Raw genomic sequence first — 27,430 nt, 5'->3', positions numbered from 1 at the left:
ATCCTGGTTCTATCTGCGGATAGGTGCTTCCTTTTGCCTTATGTGCATTGAAAGAAGATGATATGTAGGAGAGGCTACAAATGTCCTGTAGGGAGGGCTACAGGTGGGCTGTAGGAGTAGCTACAATTGGTGAGGTAGGGTACAAGAGTGAGATGGACTCTTTTCACTATGGTATTATGGTACGGGGATGCTCATGGTGTTGTTCATGACTGAGATAGTCATGATGATGGTGTATCTATGATATTAGTCATGGTACTTGAGATGCTCTAGGTTATTTATGTTGATAGTGGTGTTACTATAATGGTTATAGTAAGTAGTTAGCATATGTGTTAATGTTGGATAGACCAAGGGTTTATGTATGAGATGTTAGTGATGACATCAAGAGTTAGAGATCAAGGATCAATGATTGAAGTTCAAGGATTCGGGATCGATGATCGAGTAATTCAATATAATTGAATTGTTTATGTTAGAGGATTAGGAATCCTATTGTTATTACTACTATGTATGATGTGTTTGATTATGGCTGATATATTAAGAAGATATGTATCTTGTATTATGATTGGTACAATCATAATGTATGTATCTTGTTGTGTGTTTGATTATGGTTGATATAATCAGTATGTATCATGTTGTTATGATTGTTTTATCGGTAACTTACCCCATACATGTTTGTGTGTTTGTGAATGAAATTATCGACAATAATCGTATAATGTGTTATACATGAGCATATAATATTACAGATGTCTATAAGTGTGATTGACTCGAGAGAGATGATGAATAACCTTGATTTATTTAAAGTTATTTTTTTTACAAGTTAAGATAATATAATAGGAGTATTTCCTTCGTTATTTTATTACTCGAAATAATGTAATTGATAATGTTTTCTTTAAATAATTTTCATACATTTTAAATTTTACCTTTTAAGTAATTGGATAATGTTTTCTTGTGTCAAATTTTAATATATTTTAAGAATAAATGAATATAGAAATTAACACTATCTAATATAATTTAACTTAAATATAAGTTTAAAATAATATATAAAAATTTGACATTGTTAAATTTAAAAAAATTATATTTATTTATTCTTGAAAATTTAAAAATGAACATATATTTAAAATAAAAACAAATTTTAACTTTACGCTGGACTGTAAAATTTTATTTAATCTTTAAAAAGAATAAGGTTTATTTTATTATCATTTATACTTAGTATGCGTGGTGCGGGTTTGGCGGGAAAGTGACGCAAAAGAAGAAGCAGGCTTTGTGAAGAAGCATGAGTTGACAAGAAGCTCGTGGTGGATGGCATGCCAATCGTCATCATTTTGCTTTCCACTCTGTCACGCCTTTCATGTCTATCCACTAAATTCAACCACCTTCCATTCTCAACATCTTGGACAAACTCTTTTTAAAAGCACAACTACCTATCAAAGTAAACGCAATAACTCAAATTTAATTTACTTTCAAACTAAACTTGAATGCTTTCCTTTTCTTATGTCTCAAATATGTTGATAGAATTTTGGTAAACGCATTAAGAGATACTCTACATAAGCCACCCAATTTATATATTCAAGAATGGTGGATTCCTTCACTGTCTAAGAAGAAATATGCAATGTTTTCGGTTTTGTGGTGGGGAAATCTGATTCCCGTCAACCGAATTCGGTACAGTTTAGTAAGAACGCAACCTATGTTAATAAATGAAAATATTTTTTGAAAGGTAAAATTAAGTTTAAAATAAATTTCTGTGTTTTTGATTAATTAAAATTTTAATATTTGATTAAATTGTTTCTGAGAGATGGTAAAAGTAGAATAATAAATTAATCAGGAAAATAATCTATTAAAACAATTTTTTTTACAAGTTTTAGTAATATAATCAATTATAATTTTTTTAATGGACTAAAGTATTGTTCAATGGATTAAAATATACAATAACAAATTATAACAAAAAGTTATTGCAAAATATTTTTAGAGATATATTAAAATAATCTATTAACAACTCATATTAATAGATTATATACGTATTTTCAAATTGCATTTTTAAAACTTTATTAATAAATAATCGATCCTTATCTTTTACATAACTTTAAACGTTAATATGCGATTCACTAGTGCTCTCTAAAGCTTTCATGAGCATTCAAAGGTTATTTTGTGTGAAAATGTTTTAAGTGTGCTTATGCTATAGTAATTTATTTTCATTTTGTTCTTTTGGAATGTTTTTAGATTTTCTTTGTGTTGTAATTTGTTAGATGGGTTAGCATAGAGCTGAAGAGTAGAAATTGTCATTATGTCTTAAAGTGAAGTCTCATGTGATCTTATTGCAAGAAGATCTTCATGAAGACTTATTTTTATATTAAAGTTTTTATAATTTAGTACATTGATGTATAGGATGTGATTTATCTCTGATTCTATGTATTGTTTGTCTTAGGTTGCGTTAAAATTTGTTTTGAATCAGAAAACCTCATTTTATACTTAAGATACTCGATTATCAATTTATAATAATGGATTATCTAATAGTCGATTATCAATAATAAATTATTACTTGCCATAATTGATTATCACGAGCAATTATGAAAAATTTTAAGCAAGTTTTCTTTATCATCTTTATTGCTTTTTCAAGTCTTGGAATTCAAGAAAAATCAATGTCACCAATCTCATGTTGACTTACTGATAGATACTCTTTTAGTATCTTTTGTGTTCCCTCTATATTGACTTGTATAATACATCATGTTGACTTGTTTGAGTCCTTTTGATTCATATGAGGCATGTTTGAATCATCTACTCCTTTGTAGAAGTACAATGGCTTGCTACTTTAGATTAATGTTTGTCTAATACTATTTTTTTCTCTTTGCCCTATTTGAGTCGTTTGGTCCTTATATTATGACTTTTAATCTTGAGTCATCAATGCATTCAATTCACTCAAGTCATCTGACACTTGTGTAGAGCCTGAGTCGTCTGATGGCTTGACCGTCTAATCCAGCCTTCAACTCTCATCTAACTAGTGCTTTGCCTTTTCATATGTTTGCATCTTTCTGAACTTATTCCTTGTTGCGTTGTGCTTAGCTTAAACTCATTGAACACACATTAGTCGAACAAAACATATACATGTATGCATTCACATTCACAAACAAATAATGTATACATTCTTGGGTCATTTAATGGTTATATTCATATCTCTAATGAGGTTTAATTCTTGCTAGACCTTTTTTTGTGTCTAAAGCTTTATATAAGATATCGTTCTAATCATTCTAAGCTTATCTGGAGCTTATATTTTTACTCAGATCTAAATATTTCATTGCATGTTTTGTTATCATCAAAATCTATTAAATCTTAGACTCGTCTAAGGGGTTCTAGTGTCCAATGCTAACACTTTGATCCCATTTAAAAGAATATGCATTCTTTCAAACATATCATCTACACTTTAACCATTTTTCATGGTGAAAGAATCATATTGCCATGTGAGGGTGGGAACATTGCGAAGTTGCACATATTCATTCCTTTCATACAACAAAGACATACCAGACCTCCTTGGTTGTCATTTTAGTTTGCAAACCTTTTTAGTTCATTTTTGGAAAGAATGAATATGAGATTGTATCAAGTTTTGTTATTCAACTACATCTGCTTGAACTCTTCTTTCCGATCTTCTTTTGGGATGCAATATTTGTCTCCCACACGTAATGATCTAACTTAGTTAATATCGTATGGACGTTACATACAACTCCATTTGATCTTTCTAATACGGACAATTTTCTCCTAAGAATGTTGGTGATCCGTAAAGGGAGGCTCATTCTACAATTAGATGTTGTGGCTCCATTCATCTTATGTTCAATTTGTTTACTTTGTAAGTTCTCAAGTGCTAAACCCTTTAGAGGTTGAGCTCTAACACTAACTTTACTAAAATAAAAGACACAAGAAGGGGAGGATTGAATTGAATTTTAGAAGTTCTTGTAGTATCATTTTATATTGCAAAATGATACAATATTTTTTTTCTCAACAAAAGATATGTCAAAAGTCTTTTCAAAAACAAAATTTAAAAGATTATTCTTTCTTAATTTAGTGTAGGTAAAGCAATATAAGTACAATATATAAGAGAGATAAAAATTACACACTATTTTTACAATGGTTTATCTATTAGAATAAACTAAGTGTAGGTCATGATCAATTGGTTAAGTTTCATAAGGCAACATACTACTGCAAAGTACAAATAAGTATTCTTTTGAATCATAACCCCTCCTATCTAACCTCGTACGAATATACTTTTCGATCACAACTACTCCAACCCTAAAGTGTGTTTTTAACACTTAACCACTCTTGGCTATACAAACCTTTAAGACTTAAAAAAATTTAACAGAGTTTCAAGCACTTGTAAAAGATAGTTTTTTTTATGTATGCCTATTCTTTAAGGATAGTATTTAAGTATTATAAGAAAGTAGTCGTTGTAATCTCATTTTTGGTTGTTAAGTAGTTTTCAACTCCTTTTAAATAACTTTGTTTCTTCTATTCTTTATTGAGCTTGGTAATGGAGAAATAGTGAATGTGTTTCATGTAATCACTATTGGAAAAACATGATTTTAAGACAAACTTTTATGACGATTGTAATTCACCCGTCATAATAAGTGACACGATGACATTTTTGTAATAAATACAAAATGTATTATGACATTTTATAAATCCAATTGTCATAAAGAGTGGTGTGACGATATTTTCATAATAAATTACAAAATATACTTTGAAGATTGTAAATAATAAATTACAAAATATACTTTGAAGATTGTAAATCCAACCGTCATTATAAGTGTAAGTGATGTGGTTGTATTTTTAGAATAAGTGACAAACACTTTCTATGATGGGAGTATTAGAACCATCATAATAAGTGTATCGTTAATATTTTTATTTCTCATGACAATCCTCCTTCTTTTTGAATGCTTATTTTTTTGTTTTCTCCTTCACACTTATTTTTTTTTCACCTTCACATCTCAAAGAAACTCTAGACTTGAGCATAAAAATGTGAAACTTGGAATTTGGAGCATAAACATGCCAAAGAGCACGAACCTGCCATGGAACCTCTTCATGAAAGGGCAATCTTTATCTTAGCGTTCATTGCTTTAACTTTCCTTGTTTGATAAACCTTAAGAATGTGTGGAAAACATTGAAGATAATGCCTTCAAGGTGCAACAATCAAAGTTATGGAACAAAATGCTACATTTTGAGGTGGTGCTTTCTTGCTTTTGGGTTTTGTCATTTTAATTTCTAGACTTGATGTTGGTTTTGCTTTTGTTTTTGTGTTTATGTATTTCTAATGCCCAGTTTGTGCCTAACCACAAATCTATATTAGTTTGACTACAACTTTTACAGATTTTGAAAAATTCACTAAACATAAGTAGAAATTTATTTTTAAGTTAAAATTTTTTGTGGTAGCTCCTATTTGTGTATTTTTGTTTGTAGAGTCTTTACATTTCATATATTAGTCAATGATTCTATATTGGGAAAATATGGTGATGAAAAAACATGAAATGATTTTTTTTATAAAATATTTTTTTAAAAATCACTTTATATGATGGTTAAATTTTAACTGTTATAAAAAGTAACACATTCTAGGATGAGTCTTTTAAGTCGTTATAAAAGGTTTAAACTTTATGTGTCGTCTGTATCTATGTCCCCAGTACAACCATCATAGAAAACGTATTTTAAGCAACATAGAAAGTTTTTTCTTCATTAGTGAACATTAATTACTCTTCTCTTCCTCATACAATGTCGTTGATAATTGATAGTACTTATATCTCTATATTGCATAACATTTCATTCCAAAACATGGTGAAAGCTCATCGTACAGGGTAGGTAGTTGGATTAGAGTTGAAATATGTTTGTGTCAAGATAGATGGTGAACAAACAATTGTAGCTTGATTTCCAAGAGATATTTGAATAGAACTTGTATTTGGCACAAATCTTCTTAGTGGCCAATGGTGAAGACATTTTCTACAACCCAAAATTAGGCTTTCAAGAATATTCTTTACATTTATTTTAGGTTAAAGTTTGTTTGCGCCTATCATTTTATTATCACCAACACTTGCATGATTTTTTCTTTTTATACCACATTTATAACACAGAACTTCTTCCTGCTTTGTAATTTTTTCAATTAAGAACTTAATTAAAACTCTAGGTTGTTGAAATTTACTCTAATAGTTAACTAAATAGATCATTGACTATTCTATTAAGAAACATCTCAAAAGAAGTTTAATATATTATTTAAAACCTTAATGAATTAACATAACTATGAAACCTTTTTCATGTTTGTAACTTTTCAAAACACTTTTTTTTCTACTAATTTTAATATATGTTGTGTGTTGAACTTAAAATCTTGTGAGTACTTGTGTGAAAGACTTACAAACACTGAAATGAAAACTAAAATACTCAATACATCTTCAACATCAACATTTTCAAACATCATCATCAAAACAACTTCACTTGAGGCTTGACATGTTATTCAAGTCCAAACTTTTCAACTTGTTAAAATCCTAAAACATTCATAAGAAATAAACTTTCTTTATTTTAATCGATTGAAACACAAATCATTCAATTAAAATTATTAAAAAAGTCATTCTAAGTTATTTCAACAAGTTAAAGTGTTGGCATATAATTAATTAGGCTTTCAAAACTTCTTTTCATCTGTTTAGTCCGGTTAAATATGTTTTATTTAGTGTTTTTATCTTCAAATGATTTAATATAAATGAGAAGACTTCATAAACTGAAAGAGAGTATTTTTGAAAGCAAAGTTTAAGTACACTAAAAAAAATCTCCTAAAACTCTTTTTGAAAGTATTTTTGTCAAAGATCAAAATTCAAACATTGTTCTACAAATTTCTTTGGTCAAAATCATTTACCATATTGTTTTTAGTAAGAGTTTACTTTTTTTTTTCCTATATAATCATAATCTGGTGATCTTGTTTAAAATGTTATTTTCATTTATTATTTTGTAAGTTTTCTTGATAAGGGTGATTAAGATTGGCTTGTGAAAGGGTTTCACATGTGTAAGGATCTTGTAGGGTTTAAGATATAGTGCTTATTCTATTTTTTTTTTCTTATAGAGTTCATGTAAAATCTTGATCATAGTAGAGTGATTTATTTAAAGTGATTAGACAAGTGAACGTAGTATTTTTCGAGAAGTGAACCAAATAATTTGTTGTGCTTTTCTTATTTCTCTCTTTTTAAGTTTGTTCGTTAAATATAAGGTAAATCGGTGCAACTTCTCAAAAATCTTGCTCAATAAACTTTACCCTAAAAATTGATTCAATTTTTGTTTTGAATTCTTTTACGAGAAAGTAAGGTTTTGCTTCAAAGTTCAAATCACCTCTCTTCTTAAACTCAACATATTTTCTTCACATCCTGAACCAAGTTAAAATATTCATCTTCAAGTTTTCACTATACAACAAATATCACACTTAGTTACAATTATTATAATACAACCCAACATTTGTCACAATATAATATTATTATTAAGTTATAACTTTTATCCTCAACAACAAGGATTTTCAAAACACATGCAAAATAATTAAATCAATCCAACAAGGATACAAAAATCACCTTAGAGTATATCATCAAAATTTCTCCTAAATCATAATGTTTAACATATTTAATTTCAATCTCAACTAAAGAATAAACTTTAAAAAATCATACACCAACTTAAACATATAACTTGTACTCATTTAAAAGAGTTAATAATAATAATAATAACTTCTTTATCTATACAAGCTTGAAGTTAAGAATATTAGAAAGTGAGAATATTAGAAAGTGAGTTTTAAGCCCAACTCATCCCCACAAATCTTGCTTATAAGGTGAGGTTTGCACCTCACTTATATATTATAATTTGGCCTTATTTCAGTCGATGTGAGACTTCCAACACATCCCTTCACGCCGAGGTATAGACATCTCGAGCGTGATAGTAGAATTAATGGGGTGGTCCGATAGCGGCCCGACAACGGGTGGAAACAGAAGAATGCCCACATAGAACTCGTTAGGATATGCTCTAACTTAGCTCTAATACCATATTAGAAAGTGAGTTTTAAGCCTAACTCATCCCCCATAAAACCGGCTTATAAGGTGAGGTTTGCACCTCACTTATATATTATAATTTGGCCTTATCTCTTATAATTTGGTCTTATCTCTAGTCGATGTGAGACATCCAACAAAGAACTAACCAGAATTGTGAAAATTCTAAAATTGGAGGATCTACATAACATAGAGGTATTTTAAATAAGGTTTAATACCCTCTTTGGTCCCCACTTTCGTTGGATAATCTCAATTCAGTCTCCATTTTTAAAAGTGTTTGGAATATGTCCACAATTAGTAAAATTTGCGTCTAATTTGTCCCTTCCGTTAAGTATAACCAAACAGAGTTAATACGTTAATGATGTGGCACGAGTTATTGACAACGTGTCAGTATATTGTTTTGTGCATGCTGACGTGTAACTAACTTATAAAAGATACGATGTTTTATTAAGATAGGGTTTTTTAATTTGGGGAAAAATTTATTTAGGGCATGAATAGAACCAATTAGGGTCTTCTTCTCCTTTCGGTTGCAAGGGGTACTGTAGTTCGGTTCCGACCCATTGGTGTCACCCTCTTTTGGGCTCGGGCTCGGTTGGGCAGAAAAGAGCGCGTGAAGATGATAGTGTTGTTGTCGTGAGTAAGGGTGAGGGTGGTTCGTCACGGAGTGCGTCACAAGAAGAAAGCGGCGAGAGGAGGAGGAGGATATACAGAGGGGTGAGGTAGAGAACGTGGGGGAAATGAGCGGTAGAGATTTGCGATCCTCACAAAGCGGCGAGAGTGTGGCTTGGCACCTTCGACACCGCCGAGGCTGCTGCCAGAGCCTACGATGAGGCCGCATTAAGGTTTTGAGGTAACTAAGCCAAACTCAACTTCCCTAAAAACGTTACTGCGGTTCGACCTCCTCACCTTCTCGATTTTCTGGCCACCTCACTCTCGGGCTCCGGTGATGTTCCAGCGGTGTCTGGTTATTCTCCAATGGTGATGCAGGGGGCGCCGCTTCAGAGACTATTGGGGTTATTCTCAGTTCTACGGAGCACAGGGGAGTTCCATGGACTCGATCAGTGGTTCTATGATTCGCAAATGGCAGCGCTTCAATCCTCTTCATCGTTGTTGTTGTCGCTACCGCTTGCGTATGCACCATCCTATGCTTCCTTTCCTCTGCTTCCTTTCTTCTTCTTTGCAGATCGGTAGTGCTGATTAGGGTTTCAATTTGGGAATTTGGGGTCCTGTTCTTGGGTTTTTAATTGGGAATTTCTTGTGTATCTGCAATTGCAATGAATGAAATTAGGGTTATGATTTTGTTCTATTTCGTTTTGCGAATGTGAGATTTTCCATTTCGAGTTTGGGTCTGGGAATTTTGTTTGATCTGCGTTTGGCTTTCTTTGAGAGCTTGGTTGCGTCTGCTTTGGGTTTGACTGTGGGGATGTCCACCTTCGAGGTAGCCAGTAGGTTCAGACTGGATGACAGTGAATCCTTGGGTTGAACCTAGATGGGGAAGCTTCCTAGCCAACCTCTCGCATGAGTCAAAGAAGCATTTCTATTGTGGCAGCCAAATAATGACACGTAAGCACTATATGCTGCCAGATCATCACTCTGTTAACGTCGTTTAGTTTTATTTAATGGAAGGGATGATTTTGACGCAAAATTTAATAACTAAGAACCACTTTTAAACATTTTTAAGAATGAAGATTGCATTGAGATTATCCAACGAAAGTGGAAACCAAAGAAGTATTAAACCTTTAAATAAATAAGAAACTAGTAAAAAAAATCATTTCTCTTATCTATCTAAATCAATATAACAACAAAATATGTCAAGAAAAAAATGACACATATTCTAATTTAACTTCTCTTCACGTATGAATGATCCTAATGATCTTTTAAAAAAGTGAAAAACAAGATAAGAATATTAAAAAGAAAATACGAAAAGACAAACTTAGAAAAAGAAGGCAATGTCATGTATTTCCCTTATTTAATTTACAAGAAGAATTGAATGATTCACGTGTAATGATTGTAAAAAAAAGATGATTAAAGTTTTCAATTTTATTTTGTGGAGAACTTATGATTGATTGCTGGGAAAGGGATACCGTTCGCTAAAGTCAATAAAGAGAACTTTACGTTTAACTTTTGTGATTATTAAAGTAATATTAAATTCTTAATTCTTCGTAAGACCCACTAAGTTTGGTTGAGTGCTACTATTGTGCTAAAATAAAATAAAATAGAATATTTTCAAGAATATCTTTTTGAATAAAAATGCAGAAATGTGGCTCAATTATTTCTTCTTTCACAAGTATATTTTATATAAAAGTTTAATTAAATCATTGAAATTAAACATGCCATTAATATTTACGTTCTTTTATTATTACTGGAAACCCATATAAATACGTCGTATTTGTAAGAGAATGCAGAGAATGGAAACTGATAGGAGATATCAGAATAGAGAAATGAAAACGTGAAAATACTTGAATGTGTATTGAAGTGGTAAGAATATGTAATATAACAGTGTTTTGTAGTAAACGAAAAAAATAACAGAATAAATTGTATAAAAGCTTGGATTTAAAACACCTAACATTCCTTCCTAAATCAAGCTGTCAGAGGTAACACTCCTATCTCTTTTCTAAGAAACTCAATTCTATCAGTCTTGAGTGGTTTTGTAAAAAGGTCTACAAGTTGTAAATCAGATTTACAGTAGATCAGCTCAATTCTTCCTCTGGTTACCATGTCACGCAAGAAATGATACTTTATCTCAATATGCTTACTCCTTCCATGGCTAACAGGATTTTTAGCCAAGTTCATGGCAGAAGTGTTGTCCATTTTTAACAGCACTGGACTTTCTTCAACTATCCCTAACTCCTTCATTAGTTCTTTTAACCAAACCCCTTGACAAGCTGCATGGCACCCAACAATGTATTCTGCTTCGCAGCTAGACAGAGCACAAGATCTTTATTGATGAAGAATATGTTCCCAGACGCACTTTTCCTTTCAACAAGATCTCCACCATAGTCAGAATCTCCATAGCCAACAAATTTCAGTTCATCCTCACGCAAACCATATGGAAACAAGATTCCATAGTTAGTTGTCCCTTTTACGTATCTTAATATCCTTTTGGCCGCCAACATATGACTTTTCTTTGGATTTCCCATGAAGCGACTCAGCAGGCCTACACTGAACAACAAGTTTGGCCTACTATTGCATAGGAATAGTAATGATCCAATAACCTGTTTGAAGATCGTTTCATTCACTCCTTCTTCAGTCTCATCTAGCTTCACCTTGGTATTCACTTCGAGAGGGCTTCTAAAATCATTGCATGATGCCATCTTGAACCTTTCCAATAACTCTTTCATGTATCTTTGCTTGTGCATCAACAACCCTGCTGCTGTTTGAGTAAATTCCATGCCTAAGAAGTAATTAAGCTTCCCGAGATCAGTCATTTCGAACTCAGATTCCATCATTCGCTTGAACTCGTCTATCTCCTTTAGGCTTGATCCAGATATCAACAAATAATCTACGTACAAGTAGACAATCATCATGTTGCCATCAGTGCTCTCCCTTACGTACACACCATGCTCCAAAACACTGCGTTTAAACCCATGATCAAGGAAAAACTCGTCAATACTTCTGTTCCATGCCCTTGGAGCTTGCCGCAAGCCATAGAGAGCCTTATGAAGCTTGTACACTTGCTGCTTCTTATTCCCTCTGTTAAATCCTGGAGGCTGTTGAACATAGACTTCCTCCTCCAGTGGTCCATGCAAGAACGCAGATTTAACATCAAGTTGAATCATCGACCATCTTTTAGCATAGGCAATAACAATTACTACACGAATTGTTTCTAACCTTGCTACTGGAGCGAACACCTCTGTGAAATCAATCCCTTGTCTTTGCAAAAATCCTCTTGCCACGAGCCTAACCTTGTGTTTTAAAACAATGCCATCTAGATTCAGCTTTCTCTTGAAAACCCACTTCAATCCAATGCATTGCTTTACATGTGGCAGATCAACCAAGCTCCACGTTTTATTCTTCTCGATGGATTTGAGTTCTTCAATCATGGCCTCCTTCCATTCGGTTTCTGCCATAGCTTCATCTACATCTATTGGTTCAGTTCCAGCCATTAACGCCATGTGAACCAGATCACCTTCATCACTCACACCAGTATCTGCATATAACTCGTAATCAGCAAATCTCGGTGGTCTTGTAGACTGTCTTCTAGGTCTCCTTAGTGTATCATCACTATCAGCACCATCAACAATTTTCTAATCAGTTGCATCTGATATCTCAGTCACCACCGACACCTTCTTGATACTAGTCTGCCCTTTCTCCCAATCCCAACTCTCATCTTCTAGAATTATTACATCTCTGCTGATCACCATTCTGCCTTTGGTAGGGTCGTAGAGCTTATATGCCCCTATCGAATGATATCCCACTAGAACCATTGCCTCTCCTTTATCTTCAAGCTTCGATCTTCTTTGATCTGAAATGTGGCTAAAGACCAAAGATCCAAACACTCTAAAATGATTCACATTTGGTTTCATACCTGTCCACGCCTCGAGTGGAACCTTGCCTGTGAGTCTTTTGGTTGACACCTGTTCAATATATGAACAGCTGTTGACACAGCCTCACCCCAGAGATTTTGTGGCAAACACTTATCACGCAGCAAACACCTGGCCATGTTCATAATTGTCCTGTTTCTCCTCTCTGCCAAGCCATTGTGTTGCGGAGTGTATGGTGTTGTTACTTCATGATTGACTCCACTGTCTTGACAGTATTGTTCAAATGCATGAGACGTATACTCACCCCCTCCATCGGTTCTAAGTATCTTAATAGTTTTTCCACTCTCTGTTTCTACCTTAATCTTGAACCTCTTGAATACTCAAGCACTTCACTCTTCAGCTGTATCAGAAACACCCAAACCATTCCACTAAATTCATCAACAAAAGTGATAAAATACCTATTTCTAGCCAAGGTCGACACTTCCATAGGGCCGCATATATCGGAGTGCACCACATCAAGACATCCTTTGGATCTCATCTGTAGTCTCGCTTGAAACGATTTTCTGCTTTGGTTTCCCATAATGCAAGATTCACACACGTTTTCTGGTATACTGGTTTCTGATATTCCAGAAACCATACCTTTTCCACTTAGCTGCCTTAAATCCTTAAAGTTTAGATGGTCGAACCTTAAGTGCCACTTCCAGGTCTCATCATCTTTTACAGTAGACAAACAATGCCAGCTTCCTACTGCATCCATACACACTTGAAATGTTCGATTTTTGGAGATCTTGCTTCTCAAGATCAACACTTTATTTTTGTCAAACACTTCTACTTGATCATAGCCTCCCATAACAACTGTAAATCCTTTCTCAACAAGTTGTCCAAGACTTAGCAGATTGCATTTCATTGCTGGCACAAGTAGAACTTCTTCTATGATAGCATGTGAACCATCTTTTCTCCGTATAACCACATTTCCCATTCCTTCTACCTGAAGTGTGTTGTTATCTGCGAATCTGACCCTACTCTTCTTTGATTCATCTAATCTGACCAGCCACTCCTTATTGCATGTCATGTGATTTGAGCACTAATTTTTAATCATAGATAATTAATTGAGTTTAAAAAAATATTTACAAAAATAAAAAAGGATCAAAATAATAAAATGAGATGTATTAATAAAGAGTAAAATTTGCAAAAGTTATATATACTAAAAAAGCGTTATAAAACTGAATCCTTATAAATTATAGATGTAGATAATTATTGGAAAAAAATTACTAAATTAATTTTTATTATAAACAAGAAGTCATAAAATAAAAATCTTTTACAATTTATATTTTATTGTGGGTAGAAAATTAAGTTTAAAAAACTAGTTATAAAATCTAAAGATTAAAATAATATAATGAGCTATATGGTAAAAACGTAGAAAATAAAGAGAAATATAGGTTTTCTAAAACATGACATTTAATCGAATTTAATTTTATTAAAATTCATTATCTTTTTAAAATTTTTCTCTATAAACCTTTCTTAGTCTTTTCTTCACATTTTTTCTACCTCATCTTTCATTTGAAGATCGGAGATTGTAAGAAGGATTCTTACAAAGAGTTCTATACATGTTGCTCCTTTTTGAGTTAATGCATTGTTTCTTCACATGTTGCTCCTTTTTAGTTAATGCATTGTTCTTAGGTGTACATAGTTTTATGATTGGTGCATGTGGACTCAAAATAGTTCAATGTGAATATCTATTTATTAGTAATCATGACAATGTGTTTCTATCTTTGACAGGGATTTTCTTTGTGTAGTTAAAGCATCTTGTAAGAACTAGAGCATTGGGAGAAAACTTTGAGTTAAGGTTTTTACTCCAAAGAGAGCTAGTTTATTTATAATGATTACTTAGTTTTAAATTGATGATTAATTTTTGGGTGAATGGAATTGAGAATTGTCGTGATGATAATTTGTGATGTTGATACGTTGGTTTGGAGTTGCTGCCTTTGGAACTTGTTTGACCTGGCTAGATTATCTGATTTGCTTAACTTGAGGATGTCTTTTTCAAATAAACAAGGTATTTCAACTATTGAAGAGCTAGAATTGCTAAGTAGGCAGGTTGGATGTCAGTCAAATTAAAATTTGAGTTTCTAATACAAAGTTGGGTGATAACATAGGATCGTTGGGTGGCACACGAGAGACACAAGTCAGTGAGCTCTAGTGCTCAAGGACTTGGGTGCCACTTTGGAACCTCTAGCTGCTCACAAGTTAGTGAGTTCCAATGGTCTAAGGCGTTGGGCTCCACTCTAGTACCGCTAAGCACTCTCTTGACAATGAGCTCTATGGGGTTTGGTATTGAGTGTTAGGTGTATGGCATTATGTGCCACCTTGGTTTAATGTCTAAGCTATCTAGGTAAAATTTGAGTTCCCATTAGATCGAACTAAAACTTCGACAAATAGTTCTTGAAATACGATTTTTCACTTTAATCGTGTGGATTGTCAAATAAAGATCTGTGGTTAGAAAAGTACATCTTGTTGTTTTTATATATTTGATTGAAATATTGTAATTGAGTATTATGCTAATGCAAGGAAAAATAAATTATGAATGAGTTATTATGTAATGTTTGATGTTGGTTGTTTGGGTGAGGATAATGTAGTGATTTTCAAGGAAGAGATGCTACATTGATCGTGAGTTAGGTTGTATTGAATAGAAATTTGATTAAGAAATTATGATAAAGACCCATTATATATGATTTAACATTATATGGTGTTTTGGTGATTAAGAAAGCATAAGGAAGATACGCACTAGACATTAAGATAACCAAGGTTATCTAGCTGTGATTTAACATTATATAACTCTCTCGTCCATGCATGTGACTTAAAATAGTTCAAGGTGAATCTCTATTTGTTTGTGATTATGAGGATGCGTTCTAATCTTTGATAGAGATTTTCTCTGTGTAATTATAGCATCCTGTGAGAACTAAAGCTTTAGAAGTAACCTTTGAGTTAGGAGTTTTTACTATAGGTAAGGGAACCTAGTTTGATCATAATGATTACTTTGTTTTAATTTGATCCTTGAGTTTTGGGTGAATGGAATTGAGAACTACTACGATGATAGTTTTTTATGCTAATCTATTTGTTTTGTAAATGTTGTCTATGGAATTGATTTAACTTGACTAGATTACTCAATTTGCTTTACTTGAGGATTTTTTTTTTAAATAAACAATGTATTTTAAGTAATGAAGAGATATAATTGCATAGGTAGGCAAGTTGGATGACATATCTCAGCCAAATCAAAAGTTGATTTTTTTATACAATGTCGAATTGGTACCATAGAACCATTGGGCACCATGTGAGAGACACAAGTTAGTGAGCTCTAGTAGCCCAAGATGTTAGGCGTCACTTTAAAATTGATAGGTGCTCACAAGTTTGTGAGTTCTAGTGCTCTACAGCATTGGGCGCTACTCTAGTACCATTGGGCACTCGCCTAGTACTATTTGGCGCTCACTTGATAGTGAGCTCCAGGAGGGTATAACATTGGGTGCTAGGTGTAGAGCGTTGGTGCCACCTTGGTTTTGTGTTTGAGTTGTGTCTTTAAAATTTTTATTCTCACTCTATTAACCATTAGATCATACTGAAATTTTTAGAGATAGTTCTTCACTTCAACTACTGAGATTGTCAACGAGAGATTTGTGGTTTGAGAAATACATCTTTCTATTTTGATATATTTTATTGAAATATTGTAATTGAATATTATGCTAATGAAATGGAAAGTAAATGATGAATGAGTTAATATGTAATGTGTGATGTTGGTTGTTTTCATGAGGATAGGATAGTGATTTTTTAAGAGGAAGTACTACATTGATCTTAAGTTAGGGTGTACTGAATAAGGATTTGTTAAGAAATTATCAAACTCTACTAAGTATTCAAACTCATATAGAGGAAGATATTTAGGTAGTGAGAGTCGATGAAGGTTCTTATGACGAAAATTGGTTTAAAAGATAGCATTTTTGTTGTCATAGTAAGTTAACGCTGTTATATAGAATGGAAATAAGTCCATTATGGTGCTACGTAGAGTCTGGGTATTTCATACCAAAATCTATCACGATATGTGTGACAAGTGGAGAATCTCTTAGTTTAACTGAAGGCACAAATACTTCGGAGGTAAAAATTATAGTTGGTTTAAATATTTTGTGTGTGGTGAATAAATTCTTTGTGAATGATGTTTATAATAAATATTTGAATTATTACAATTCCTATTTCTTTTTAAATATACTAACTTATCCTAATTTGTGATTTGGTTGTTAGCTACTATAACAATGTATTTGCATAGGAACATGATATAGTGCAAGTGAGATCATCAACATTGAGACATCATAGGAGTCACATAGATGATGGAAGCTATTTATATGTATATTTTTTTATTTATTTTGCAGAATTCCTCTTCCTTTAATTAAGTCTATATTTTTGGAATGAAAAATTTTGTTATTTAAATTAATGAGGAAAATTATGACATATAAATTTTACTTATGTAACTATTTTGCTCAATATCAATTATAAAATGTTTAATTAGTATTACAATTATATCAACATGGACTTTTACATATATTGATTATGATAAAAAAACTACTACAATATACTAAAATATGTAACTACAAAACAATTATAAAGAAGAATACGTAATATACTATTTTTTATAATTTATTTTTTATTGGGTATAGTTAATTAAGTTTAAGAAACAAATTATAAAACTGAAACAATTAAATAGTAAAATGAGAAATATTGATAATAATAAAATTAATAAGAAGTTATGTAAACTACGGTTACAAAACATATATAAATGTTTTACATTAGCAGTTATAAATTATTGATTATAAATTTAAAACTCGGTAATTAATAATTATTATATTTTTTCATTTTCTAAAATTGATTTTGTCAAGAGAAACCAAATCCACTTAAAATATCAAGTATAAAAACTATAAAATAAAAATTATGAACAAACCTTGAATGATTAAATTAAACTATTCAGTGACAATGATTTTTTGTTAGTTTGTTTATAATCATGACTCTTTAATACGGACTTCTTTATCAATCAAATGTCAGTAATATATTTTTCAATAATAATTTATAACAAGATATTTATATAAAACAACTTTCTATATTTGAGCATGATATTTTATCTTTTATGATATTAATAATTTCATGCAAAAAAATATATTTTTATTAAGTATTTATAGATTATATTAATAATAATGGTACATATAATTTATACTAGTTTTGTCAAGATAGGATAGAACATGCGGATCAATCCGACCCACCACCGATTCTAGTTGGGTTGGATTTGAAAAAATATAAATTTTTTATACGGGTGAATTTTAAACCCAGTCCACTTAGAACTCGACTCACCCGGGTTGAATCCGTAGTGAGCCGCTCACAAATTCACCTAATTTAATTTAATTATTTATTATTTTGTATTTTAATATTATTAGATAACATTTCTTTTATTGTATTGGAGATGTGGATAAAGAGGAAGATCTTTCAAGAGAGCAAAATATTATAGATTTATCCATTCAGGACTGTAATCTAATAAATGGACAAGTGACACAAAAATGATCAATTTTAGAAACTTATTTATTCGTTTTTTGTACTTGCTTTTTTCATTACATTTGATTTTGTGATATTTTTTTTATTTTAAATTCATTTTAGAGTAAATTTATTTAGATTTGAATTATAAAAAAAATGTAATTTTTTTATTTGAAAAAATTGTAATTAAGTGAGTCAACCCATTTAATCTAACAACCCATGGTAGGTCGGACTGTGTTCAAATTTTTCTAGCTCACTAATAAATGGACTGGGTTGAGGTTGACTCATTAAATGGTCAACCCGTGGTGGGTCGGATCGAACTAGACGGATAGTCCGACTGTATACACTATCTTAGATATTATATTACTAAATATGATAGATATCTTATCTTTATTTTTATTTTTAGTTTGTTTGTTATTATTTTTTATTTATATTTTGAATTTAATCCATATTTTTTTTATTATTTCTTAAATAATTTTTCCTTAAGTATTATATATTATATAGAATAATATTAAGTCTTTACAAAGGTATTTTATTTATAAGATTTTTTTATAAATAAAATTAAAAGTGAATAGTTGTAAGTAAAATCTATTTCAAACATAATTAATTAAATAAAAAGGCTTCAAATATGTACTTTTTATCATTAACACTGCGTTCGGTTGGGGTGATTTACTGTAGTCGCTAATTTGAAAGGATGGATTTGCGGGTTAAATGCTGTTCGGTTTGTATGATTTGCGACGATGGAAAAGCAGGTAATAGGGCTGATTTGCGCAGATTATTGCTTTTTTTGGGTCTCGCAGTTTTGCAAAGATTTGCGACGATTTGGGATGAAAAGTCGTCTATGTCCCTCTACTATTTCTATAATTCCAGAAGCATTCAATAAAGCATGCATAATATATTAACGTATTGGGTTTCATTTTAACTGTACTCCATTGCAGCAAATGCACTGTGCTTTCACGAGTGTTATTGTGCCTTCCCATGTGAGGACTTTGGAGTGTCCGAAAGCAAGCTTTTACATCATGGTTTAGCAGCGCACAGTGTCCTACTGAGATTCCCTGGTTGACACAACCATTCGATGCTGCAAAGAAGAGATTCGTTTTTGAATTTGTAAAAGAATCTCTGACCATTAACAACATTAATAAGACGGTCTTTGTAGATAAGTTTGGTGTGTGTATTAACTGTGAGGGTTTCTTTACTTAGCAGAGCTTTGCGTGAGTGAGAGTTGTGTGTGTGCTGAAAAGATCTGAGAGTGAGCAGCTGTGGAGAACAATTGAGGTGAGCTCATGTTTGTGGAATAGATTTATGTGGTTGTTGCAGGTTGAAGACCTCTGCAAGTAGTGAAGACGAAAGAGAAGGGTGTTTGGAGGAGGAAGAAGGGGGTTCATGGAGACCACGACAACGGATGAAGAAGACCCGGAAGGAGGAGGAAGAAGGCAGTTGATGATGACGACGCAAGCGGATGAAGAAGATCAAAGCGCAAACGATACGTTGATGTATTCGGATCAAGGGTTACCAAGCTTTTGGTTTGTTGGTGTATTCGGATACGGTGTTTGACGTATCTGGATATGAGGGTGGTGTGCTACTTCCTATCATTGCAAGCGGATGACAACGCTGTGTTGGAAATCCAGTAAGCGGATCCCCATAGCTGAAATTCTGGCTCCGTCGACAAAGGTGAAGGTGCAGAAGCGTGTAAGTTATCGTCCATGGACTGATGCTGTTATGATGTTGGAGGCGTGGCTGTCGAAAGTCTTCATCCGCGTTGGAAGCAGCGGTTGGTGAAGGTTGATGATAGGGCCGGAGAGGATGAAGGTGTGTTGTTATGACCACCCTTGGACGGAGAAATGGGGACATCAATCAACGAAGATGAGGGAGATGTGTGGCATGGAGTTGCAGATGAAGTGTCGTGTGGTGGTCGAAATGTGGTGGTCCGAGAATGCATGGTAACAGTAGAGGATGCAATAGGATAGTGAGGTTGATATACATGGATGTGGCATAAGGTGGAGTACGAGAGTTGTGAGGAGGGTCAAGGGCAAAGTATAAGAATGTTTTGTGGCGTACGGGTTGGGGTGATATGGCTTCCATCAAACCGTAGATGCGCGAGGAATGAGATTTGGTCATAGGTTGTTTTTGGAAATGAATTTTTATGGCATGAGGCTTAAACATTTGTATGTGTTTGCAGGTTTTTTTATCAAGATCTTAGAATTGGAAAGCAACAAAGTATTTGACCGAGGTGAAGAGAGGGATAACTAAGTTGGAGGTGAAAAGAGGGATAACTAAGCTGTGAAGGTTAGGGAAATATATTGTTTGCATTTTTTAATGTTTTATTGTTAAAGAAAATCGTGTTATTTGGAATGTGGACCTTATTATTGAACTTCTTCTTATAGTCTGATTAGAGGTTGAAAAATCTTGGTGGCTGTATGTTAATAATGTTGATGCATTAAGTGGTTGAGGTTCCTAAGTTGCTCTATGTTGAGTCATTGTTTGGAATTTCTTGAAGTCGCATGTAGGGTGAATTGAAGGTAAATATTTGACAAACCAATTTATTTTTTTAACCAATATATGATATAAGATAGTGATTTATTTTTTGAACAGGTTTGGTTTGGAATTGTCACTCATTTATATCAATATTGACAATTGAAATTGGTATCTTATTGGGAGCTTACGGTTATAGCGTTTTCAATCTTCCTTCAAATCCAGTTAACAATTCTGAAATTAAAGCTTCCTAAGTTTCTTCATGAGGTATGTTTTCGGTTATTTAATTATTATGCATGACTGTGGTTTATTTATTGAATAAATATACTGAATTTTGTTTAATTTTTATATGAATGCATGAATATTGTTAATTAGTATATGATTATATGAATATATTAATTTTATTGATATTGTTCATTTTAGTTGTATGTATAAAGTTCATAAATTATACTATTTTGTTAAGTAAATATAGATGGAAGAAGAATTAGATTTATCATATGAGGACCGTGAAGATATAAATGATGATGTGGTTGGTGTAGACTTCAATATTATCGCAATGATACGTCAACAATTACAAATAACCACTTCATTGGGTGCTTTAACAATGCTATGCATTGTTGGACACGCGTTGAGTATCTTGAATAAGTACTCTAGTGATTCCAGTAGTGTAATGAATTACCTACCAGACAGAGATCGTCGTAGGGAGCAATTAATGTCATATCTTGTGCATACTAATCGGTGCCACGACATTATTAGGATGGGTCCAGAGACATTTATTAATCTTTGTGAGAGACTAAGATCAACTGAGTTAGTTAAGGACACCATCCGGTCGACATTGGAGCAACAAGTTGCTCAATTTCTTCATATAATTGACCATAATGTTAAGAGTCGAAGTGTGGCCTTTTTCTTTCATATAATTTTTTAAAATTTATTTTAAAAATTATTTATAATTTTTGTCTCTTTAAAAATATTTTCACAATTAAATATAACCTTAATAAATAACATTTTATATTATTTTTATCACTAGGGACATTTTGGTAATCTTTTATTTCTACCAATTAAACTAATTAAATCTATCACATCAATCAAATCCCTCAAAATCATTTCTCCCGAATCATCTCCCCCAAATACACCCAAAAGAACAAAGCATAAAAGATTAAATATATATAATTTAGTTTAGATCATGGAAATCGGACACACCACAAATTACAAAATTGGTTTAGGAAACTTTTATATTTAGAAGAAATCCATAGTGGAAAGGTACATAGCATTATAGTATAGAAATAATAACAAAACGTTATATTCAACTCTTAAAATATCTTTTACTTTTATTTAAGTATTCTGGCGTTGTTCTCCCATCTCTTTCAATTTTATTATTTTTATTAATTATAACATTTTTCTTAATAATTTAGGAGATAACCTAATTAAGCAAGAAAGGAAACACATGATGCAACAAACACATTCATCCGTTTTGTTTTTTTAACTTGCTTGCAAACCAGAGTTAACCATGTCATATTTTACACGTCTACGCCTCCATGTGCATCCTCTTCTGCAAACTCCATCTTCAACGCTACAAAACAAAAACTAACGAATTAAAATACATAAAAAACGGATAGAGAAAGTGTGTCTCTTCCAGTATTCACTTTTCTCCTTCACGAGACTTCATAATTATTCCATCATCTCTCTCTCACATACACTCTCCATTTCGCCATTAATCAAAGTCCCACACCGATTCCAGAATATTCCGAACGCCATGTTTCAGCGCCGTCCAGATCCAGGTATCTCCCAAACGCAACCTCCACTCTCCACCGATGTCGTTTCGTTATGCTTCTATATCCATGCTTTTCACTAATTACGCCATTGCTTTTTTATGCTCATAAGTTAATATAAGGATTTTTGAAATCCCGGGGTGATGGATAGAGTTCGTGAAGAAATTGAATTGATATTTAAGGATTTATTTATTTATTTATTTTGAATTTTGAGTTGTTTAGTTTCCATTTATCGTTGAACGGGATTTTGTCACGTTATTGCTTTCGGTGTGCGGCCAAACAGGGGTGCCGTGTGTTGAATGTGTTTGAAGGCACATGGCGGCTACAGGGTTTTTCTTGCGTTTAAGTTGTTTACTTAACAAGGCTGTGTTTCTTTGAGTCGGTGAGCGTTTTATGAATTGGTCCTTGTCTCTAATCTTGAGCATTTGCCTCGAAGTTTTGAAGAGTCAACGTTTGAGGAGAGTTCCCTGTCTCCATTTATAGCACCTTGAATTGACTTTGGAGTTCTTATACTGCATGCTGGGTTTTGGAATTTAGACTTTGTTTCCTCTTGGTTTTGTTAAGGAGATATAACTGAGGTTTGGAGATTTTGTTATTTTAGTATTTTTGGTGTGTTTGGTTTCACGTTTCAGACATCCAGACGTAGTGTTTTCGCCTCTAATAAGAGAACAATTGTTATAGCTTTTGCATCTCAAGCTCCACATTCTAGACATTCATTCTAGCTTTCACATTGCTGGCGTGATCTCTTTCTTCTCGACGGGTTTGTAAACACGGTATACAGCATCTGGAATTGGCTTTGGAGTATTTGTTGTTTGTTGGGGTTTTCATTTTTGGATTGTGTTCTGCTCAGTTTTGCTGAGGGGTTTGGAGTTTTGTTATTATTTATTGATATTTGTTTTTATTTTTTAGAGAATTGAGTTGATGGGGGGTAACAATTCTAAGGAGGATAATAATTGGAGGCAGAATTCATCTGTGCGTTCAAGTCCCTCTGCTTCTTCTTGGGGTGCATATCCTGACCCCCACTCGGGTTACGGTCAGGGGGCCTACGCCTATGAGCCTCAACAGCCTTCGTACCCTACACAGCAGAGCTATTATGCCCCTCCACCTCCGCAGCAAAACTATGGCTATGAACCTCAACCTCATGATAGTGGTAGAGTGGCCAGCCATAGAAATGAGAAGCGGTTGGACAGGAAGTACTCAAGAATCGCAGATAACTACAATTCCATAGATGAGGTAAGAAATGGTTTAATTATAGTTCATGTACTGTCGTTTTTAACTTAGTGTACAGAACTGAACTCACTTAAATAAAAGGCTACGACTTTGCATGTTTATGACTACTTCTAAGTTTATTGTGTGATCAGGCATGACTTAGCTGGTCATGATACTGTCTTCCAATTTGCTTATTTCTACACTGATGATCCTTCCTATTCATTTTTCATATTTTATGAACTATTTTTGTGCTTTCATTACAGGTGACTGAGGCTCTTGCACGTGCAGGCCTTGAGTCGTCAAATCTTATTCTGGGTATTGATTTCACTAAGAGCAATGAGTGGACAGGTTAGACCTTATTGATATACATTAGGTTTTTAGATAAAATTTCAATTTATTCAGTGTTTTGTGAAATGTATGCTGAACTTGATGCGTCTTTCAGGAAAGCATTCATTTAACAGAAAAAGTTTGCATCACATTGGGAATGGTCCAAATCCCTACGAACAAGCAATATCTATTATTGGAAAAACCTTGGCTGCATTTGACGAGGATAACTTGATTCCTTGTTTTGGATTTGGCGATGGTATGTTTCTATAAGTTAACTTTCTATTTGATAGATGTTCTGTTTTGTTTTTTAAATATGGTAATGAGCATTACTGTGACATCATGGCAGCATCAACACATGATCAGGATGTCTTCAGTTTCTATCCAGATGAGCGATTTTGCAATGGATTTGAAGAAGTGTTGGGTCGTTACAGGGAAATTGTTCCTAATATCCGACTTGCAGGTTATATTTCTACTACTTGTCCTGTTCTTCTTTTGTAAATTTTTATTCCTATTGTAGTTACTGTAGTGCTGACTTGCTAATTTGGACTAATGGTTTTATGTCAGGTCCTACCTCATTTGCACCAATCGTGGAAATGGCCATGACAATTGTTGAGCAGAGCGGAGGCCAGTACCATGTTTTGGTGATAGTCGCAGATGGCCAGGTATTCTATTTTTTTCTATATCCAGAACGTAGAATTGTCTTGAATTAAACCATTTTCCTAATCTATGTGACATAGACTTTAAATGGAGAGGAAACATATTTGTCATTCATGAAACTCCACTCTTGTAATTTTTATTTAAAGTCATAGTTGCTACCATGCAACTTAATGTAGATTGTCTGACTTTCAATTGCTATAATGGTACTTAGCTTAGTGTAATCCCACCTACATTGATATTTTCTGCAGGTAACAAGAAGTATTGACACTGAACATGGGAGGCTGAGTCCACAGGAGCAGAAGACTGTGGATGCCATTGTTGAGGCGAGGTGAGTATCCTGTAGGTTTTGTTTAATGATGTTTTATGTGTTTGAATTTCTTTTCTAAGTTACCTACGTTATCACAGTAAATTTCCCCTTTCAATCATTCTGGTTGGAGTTGGAGATGGTCCTTGGGACATGATGAAGGAGTTTGACGACAATATTCCATCCAGGGCGTTCGATAATTTTCAGGTAATTGACAAGGAGCATACATAATAATGTTGATTGCTAACTGTTAAAATGTTATAATCAGTGGGAATTCTTTGACTGATTTATCGTGATTTCTGTGCTTCTTTAGTTTGTGAATTTCACAGAAATTATGTCAAAGAACATTCCTCCTTCTCGAAAAGAGGCAGCATTTGCTCTTGCAGCACTGATGGAGATTCCTTCTCAGTATAAGGCAGCGATAGAGCTTAATCTGTTGGGGTAAACTTTTGTTCTATACCACTTATGATTTTCTTTTGTGAAATAAACCTTCAGTTAAGTTTCTGACAATTTTGGTTGCTCTGTTAATTTTTATTAAATAGTCGTCGAAATGCCAATGCTCCTCAGAGAGTTGCCCTCCCAACTCCAACATATGGTTCAGTGTCTTCAAAACCTTATGGTTCTGCAGCATCTTTTGGTGCTTCAAAACCTTATGGTTCAGCATCTTTTGACACCTCAAAACCAAATGGTTCAGCATCTTTTGACACCTCAAAACCTTCTCATGCTACTAGCTTTGAGAAGAGCGCCCCTTCTTATTATGACAACATCGATGCAGTTGGCACAGCTCCTCCAGCCCCAAGTTCCACATATGACAATCAGGTACGAACCCTACAGAGTACAAAGTGCTCGAATAGAAATGTGTCATGTTCTGGATCAAGTATTTTTGAAGCAAAAGCATAATGAAAATGTAGCAGGGCACTGCTAGAAATTACCTGAATAGACACTATTTTTTTCCCTTGTTCCAATCTTGCTTTTATTTTTGGCATTATTTTTACGTGCCTTAGTTGAGAAATGATATTTCGTAGGAGTTTCTTCCTGGTCTAATGGGGAGAGATTAATGGTATCAATTTAGCTGCTTAATTTTGTTGCATATTTTCATACTCTCTATCTTCTATGTCAAGTGACTGAAATTGTGCTTGTCCTGAATGAATCCAGATTATAGTTACATAGTTTCATTTTCTTGTTTCCTGGTTTGCATTGTATATCGGCAATATAGGGACTAAATTTGAAATGTTGTGATGATTTTGTCCTTGTCATACTGTTCAATTAACGAATTCAATTCGTATTTTTCAGCTTTGCCCCATATGTCTGACGAATCCGAAAGACATGGCCTTTGGATGTGGGCATCAGGTAAAACAATATTTTCAATTTCTTGCTATACCTTTTCAGGGAAAAATCGGATAAGTGCTTATGAATGATATATTTGTTTATGTTAAATGACAGACATGCTGTGAGTGTGGACCAGATCTTCAGACGTGTCCTATCTGTAGGAGCCCCATTAATACCAGAATTAAGCTTTACTAGGGCGTCTTTCATTGTGAAGTAATTTTATGGTGTGAACAAAAATTCTTTGATTTTTTAATGTTTCTGGTTGTATACAACGTTAGATCATGTCTCGGTTTCTATTGAAAAATGATACAGTAAAAAAAAATCCCAACCAATTAATTTTATTTGGTTTGGATTTGTAAAAGAAAATTCGTGAAATCCAAGCCGAACTAGTCTAAATCAAAAGCAGGTTGGTTCTTTTTGGTTCAGTGTTGTCGGAAGAGAAGTGTTTACATTTTCATTTTAATTTTTCTATATAATATAGAACAGAACATTGTATTTAATAAGATGGTATTTTATAGAATATTAACACAACGGAATGTTGTTAAGTACAATTTTTATTTATTTATTTACAATAATGGATAAAAAGGAATTGTTTTATAAACTGTTTTTTATACGAATCATTTTTCTATTTTAGTTTTGACTATGTATTAAAATGATAAAACATTATTCAATTATGACAGTACTATATATTTAGCTATTTAAAAGACTTAATTATTAATTTAGATTTATTATATTTAGGTCTTTTATTTGTTTGGTTTTTATTTTTTATTTTTTTTTACTTATTTGAGTTGTTAACTTTTAAAATAAAATTTTATTAAGTTTTTATTTTATTTTTAAAAAAAAACTTAATGTGACTCTTTTGTTTTAATTTGCATTAATGTGGTTTAAGAGTGCCAGGGGTCTATTACTCCTTAACATTTAGATTATTTTTTTATTTTATTATGTATTAAAATTTAGATTATTTTTTACTTAAAAGGTATTGTGTCATAGTTATAGGAGTTTATGAATAAAAAATATCTAAATTTTGATACATAAATTTACATTTTGAAACATCAATTTAATGTTAATTTAATGGAAAAATTACATTAATTCTTTTTATGAAAATAAAAACTTTAAAATAAATAAAAAAATTTAATATAAGGATAAATTAGTAATTGACGTTGATAGCTCACTTATACGTGAAGTTCACAACAAATATAAAAAATGTTATCAAGTAAATTAGAAGAGATAAATTATTAAATTAAAATATGTAAGATAATGTGCATAAAATATCTAGGTTCA

The 27,430-nt window shown here is 32.7% G+C and overlaps 1 protein-coding gene and 1 pseudogene across 2 annotated transcripts; both read left to right on the top strand.

Annotated features, from left to right (window-relative positions):
• Positions 1-80: 80 nt before the first annotated feature.
• Positions 81-9,227, top strand: LOC124834474 (uncharacterized; annotated as a pseudogene).
• A 12,809-nt stretch (positions 9,228-22,036) lies between these two features.
• LOC124825993 (E3 ubiquitin-protein ligase RGLG2-like) lies at positions 22,037-26,574 on the top strand. 2 transcript variants are annotated; one of them, XM_088112519.1, is made up of 13 exons: positions 22,406-22,785; positions 23,046-23,096; positions 23,233-23,556; positions 23,796-23,880; positions 23,975-24,115; positions 24,206-24,319; positions 24,424-24,521; positions 24,765-24,844; positions 24,922-25,027; positions 25,134-25,261; positions 25,363-25,639; positions 26,114-26,170; positions 26,264-26,574. In XM_088112519.1, exons 1-13 carry the CDS (start codon positions 22,717-22,719, stop codon positions 26,342-26,344), a joined length of 1,611 nt encoding a protein of 536 aa, XP_087968645.1. In that variant the 5' UTR covers positions 22,406-22,716; the 3' UTR covers positions 26,345-26,574. The 2 variants fall into 2 exon arrangements, with proteins under 2 accessions (XP_047154704.1, XP_087968645.1); XM_047298748.2 differs by lacking the exons at positions 22,406-22,785; positions 23,046-23,096 and adding an exon at positions 22,037-22,332.
• The last annotated feature ends 856 nt before the right edge of the window (positions 26,575-27,430 follow it).

This window comes from Vigna umbellata, chromosome 4 (genome assembly GCF_029865625.1).
Source record: "Vigna umbellata cultivar VRB3 chromosome 4, Vumbellata_1.0, whole genome shotgun sequence".
NCBI lineage: Eukaryota > Viridiplantae > Streptophyta > Magnoliopsida > Fabales > Fabaceae > Vigna > Vigna umbellata.
The sequence above is the reverse complement of the archived record's forward strand: the minus strand, read 5'-3'. Positions and strand labels throughout refer to the sequence as shown.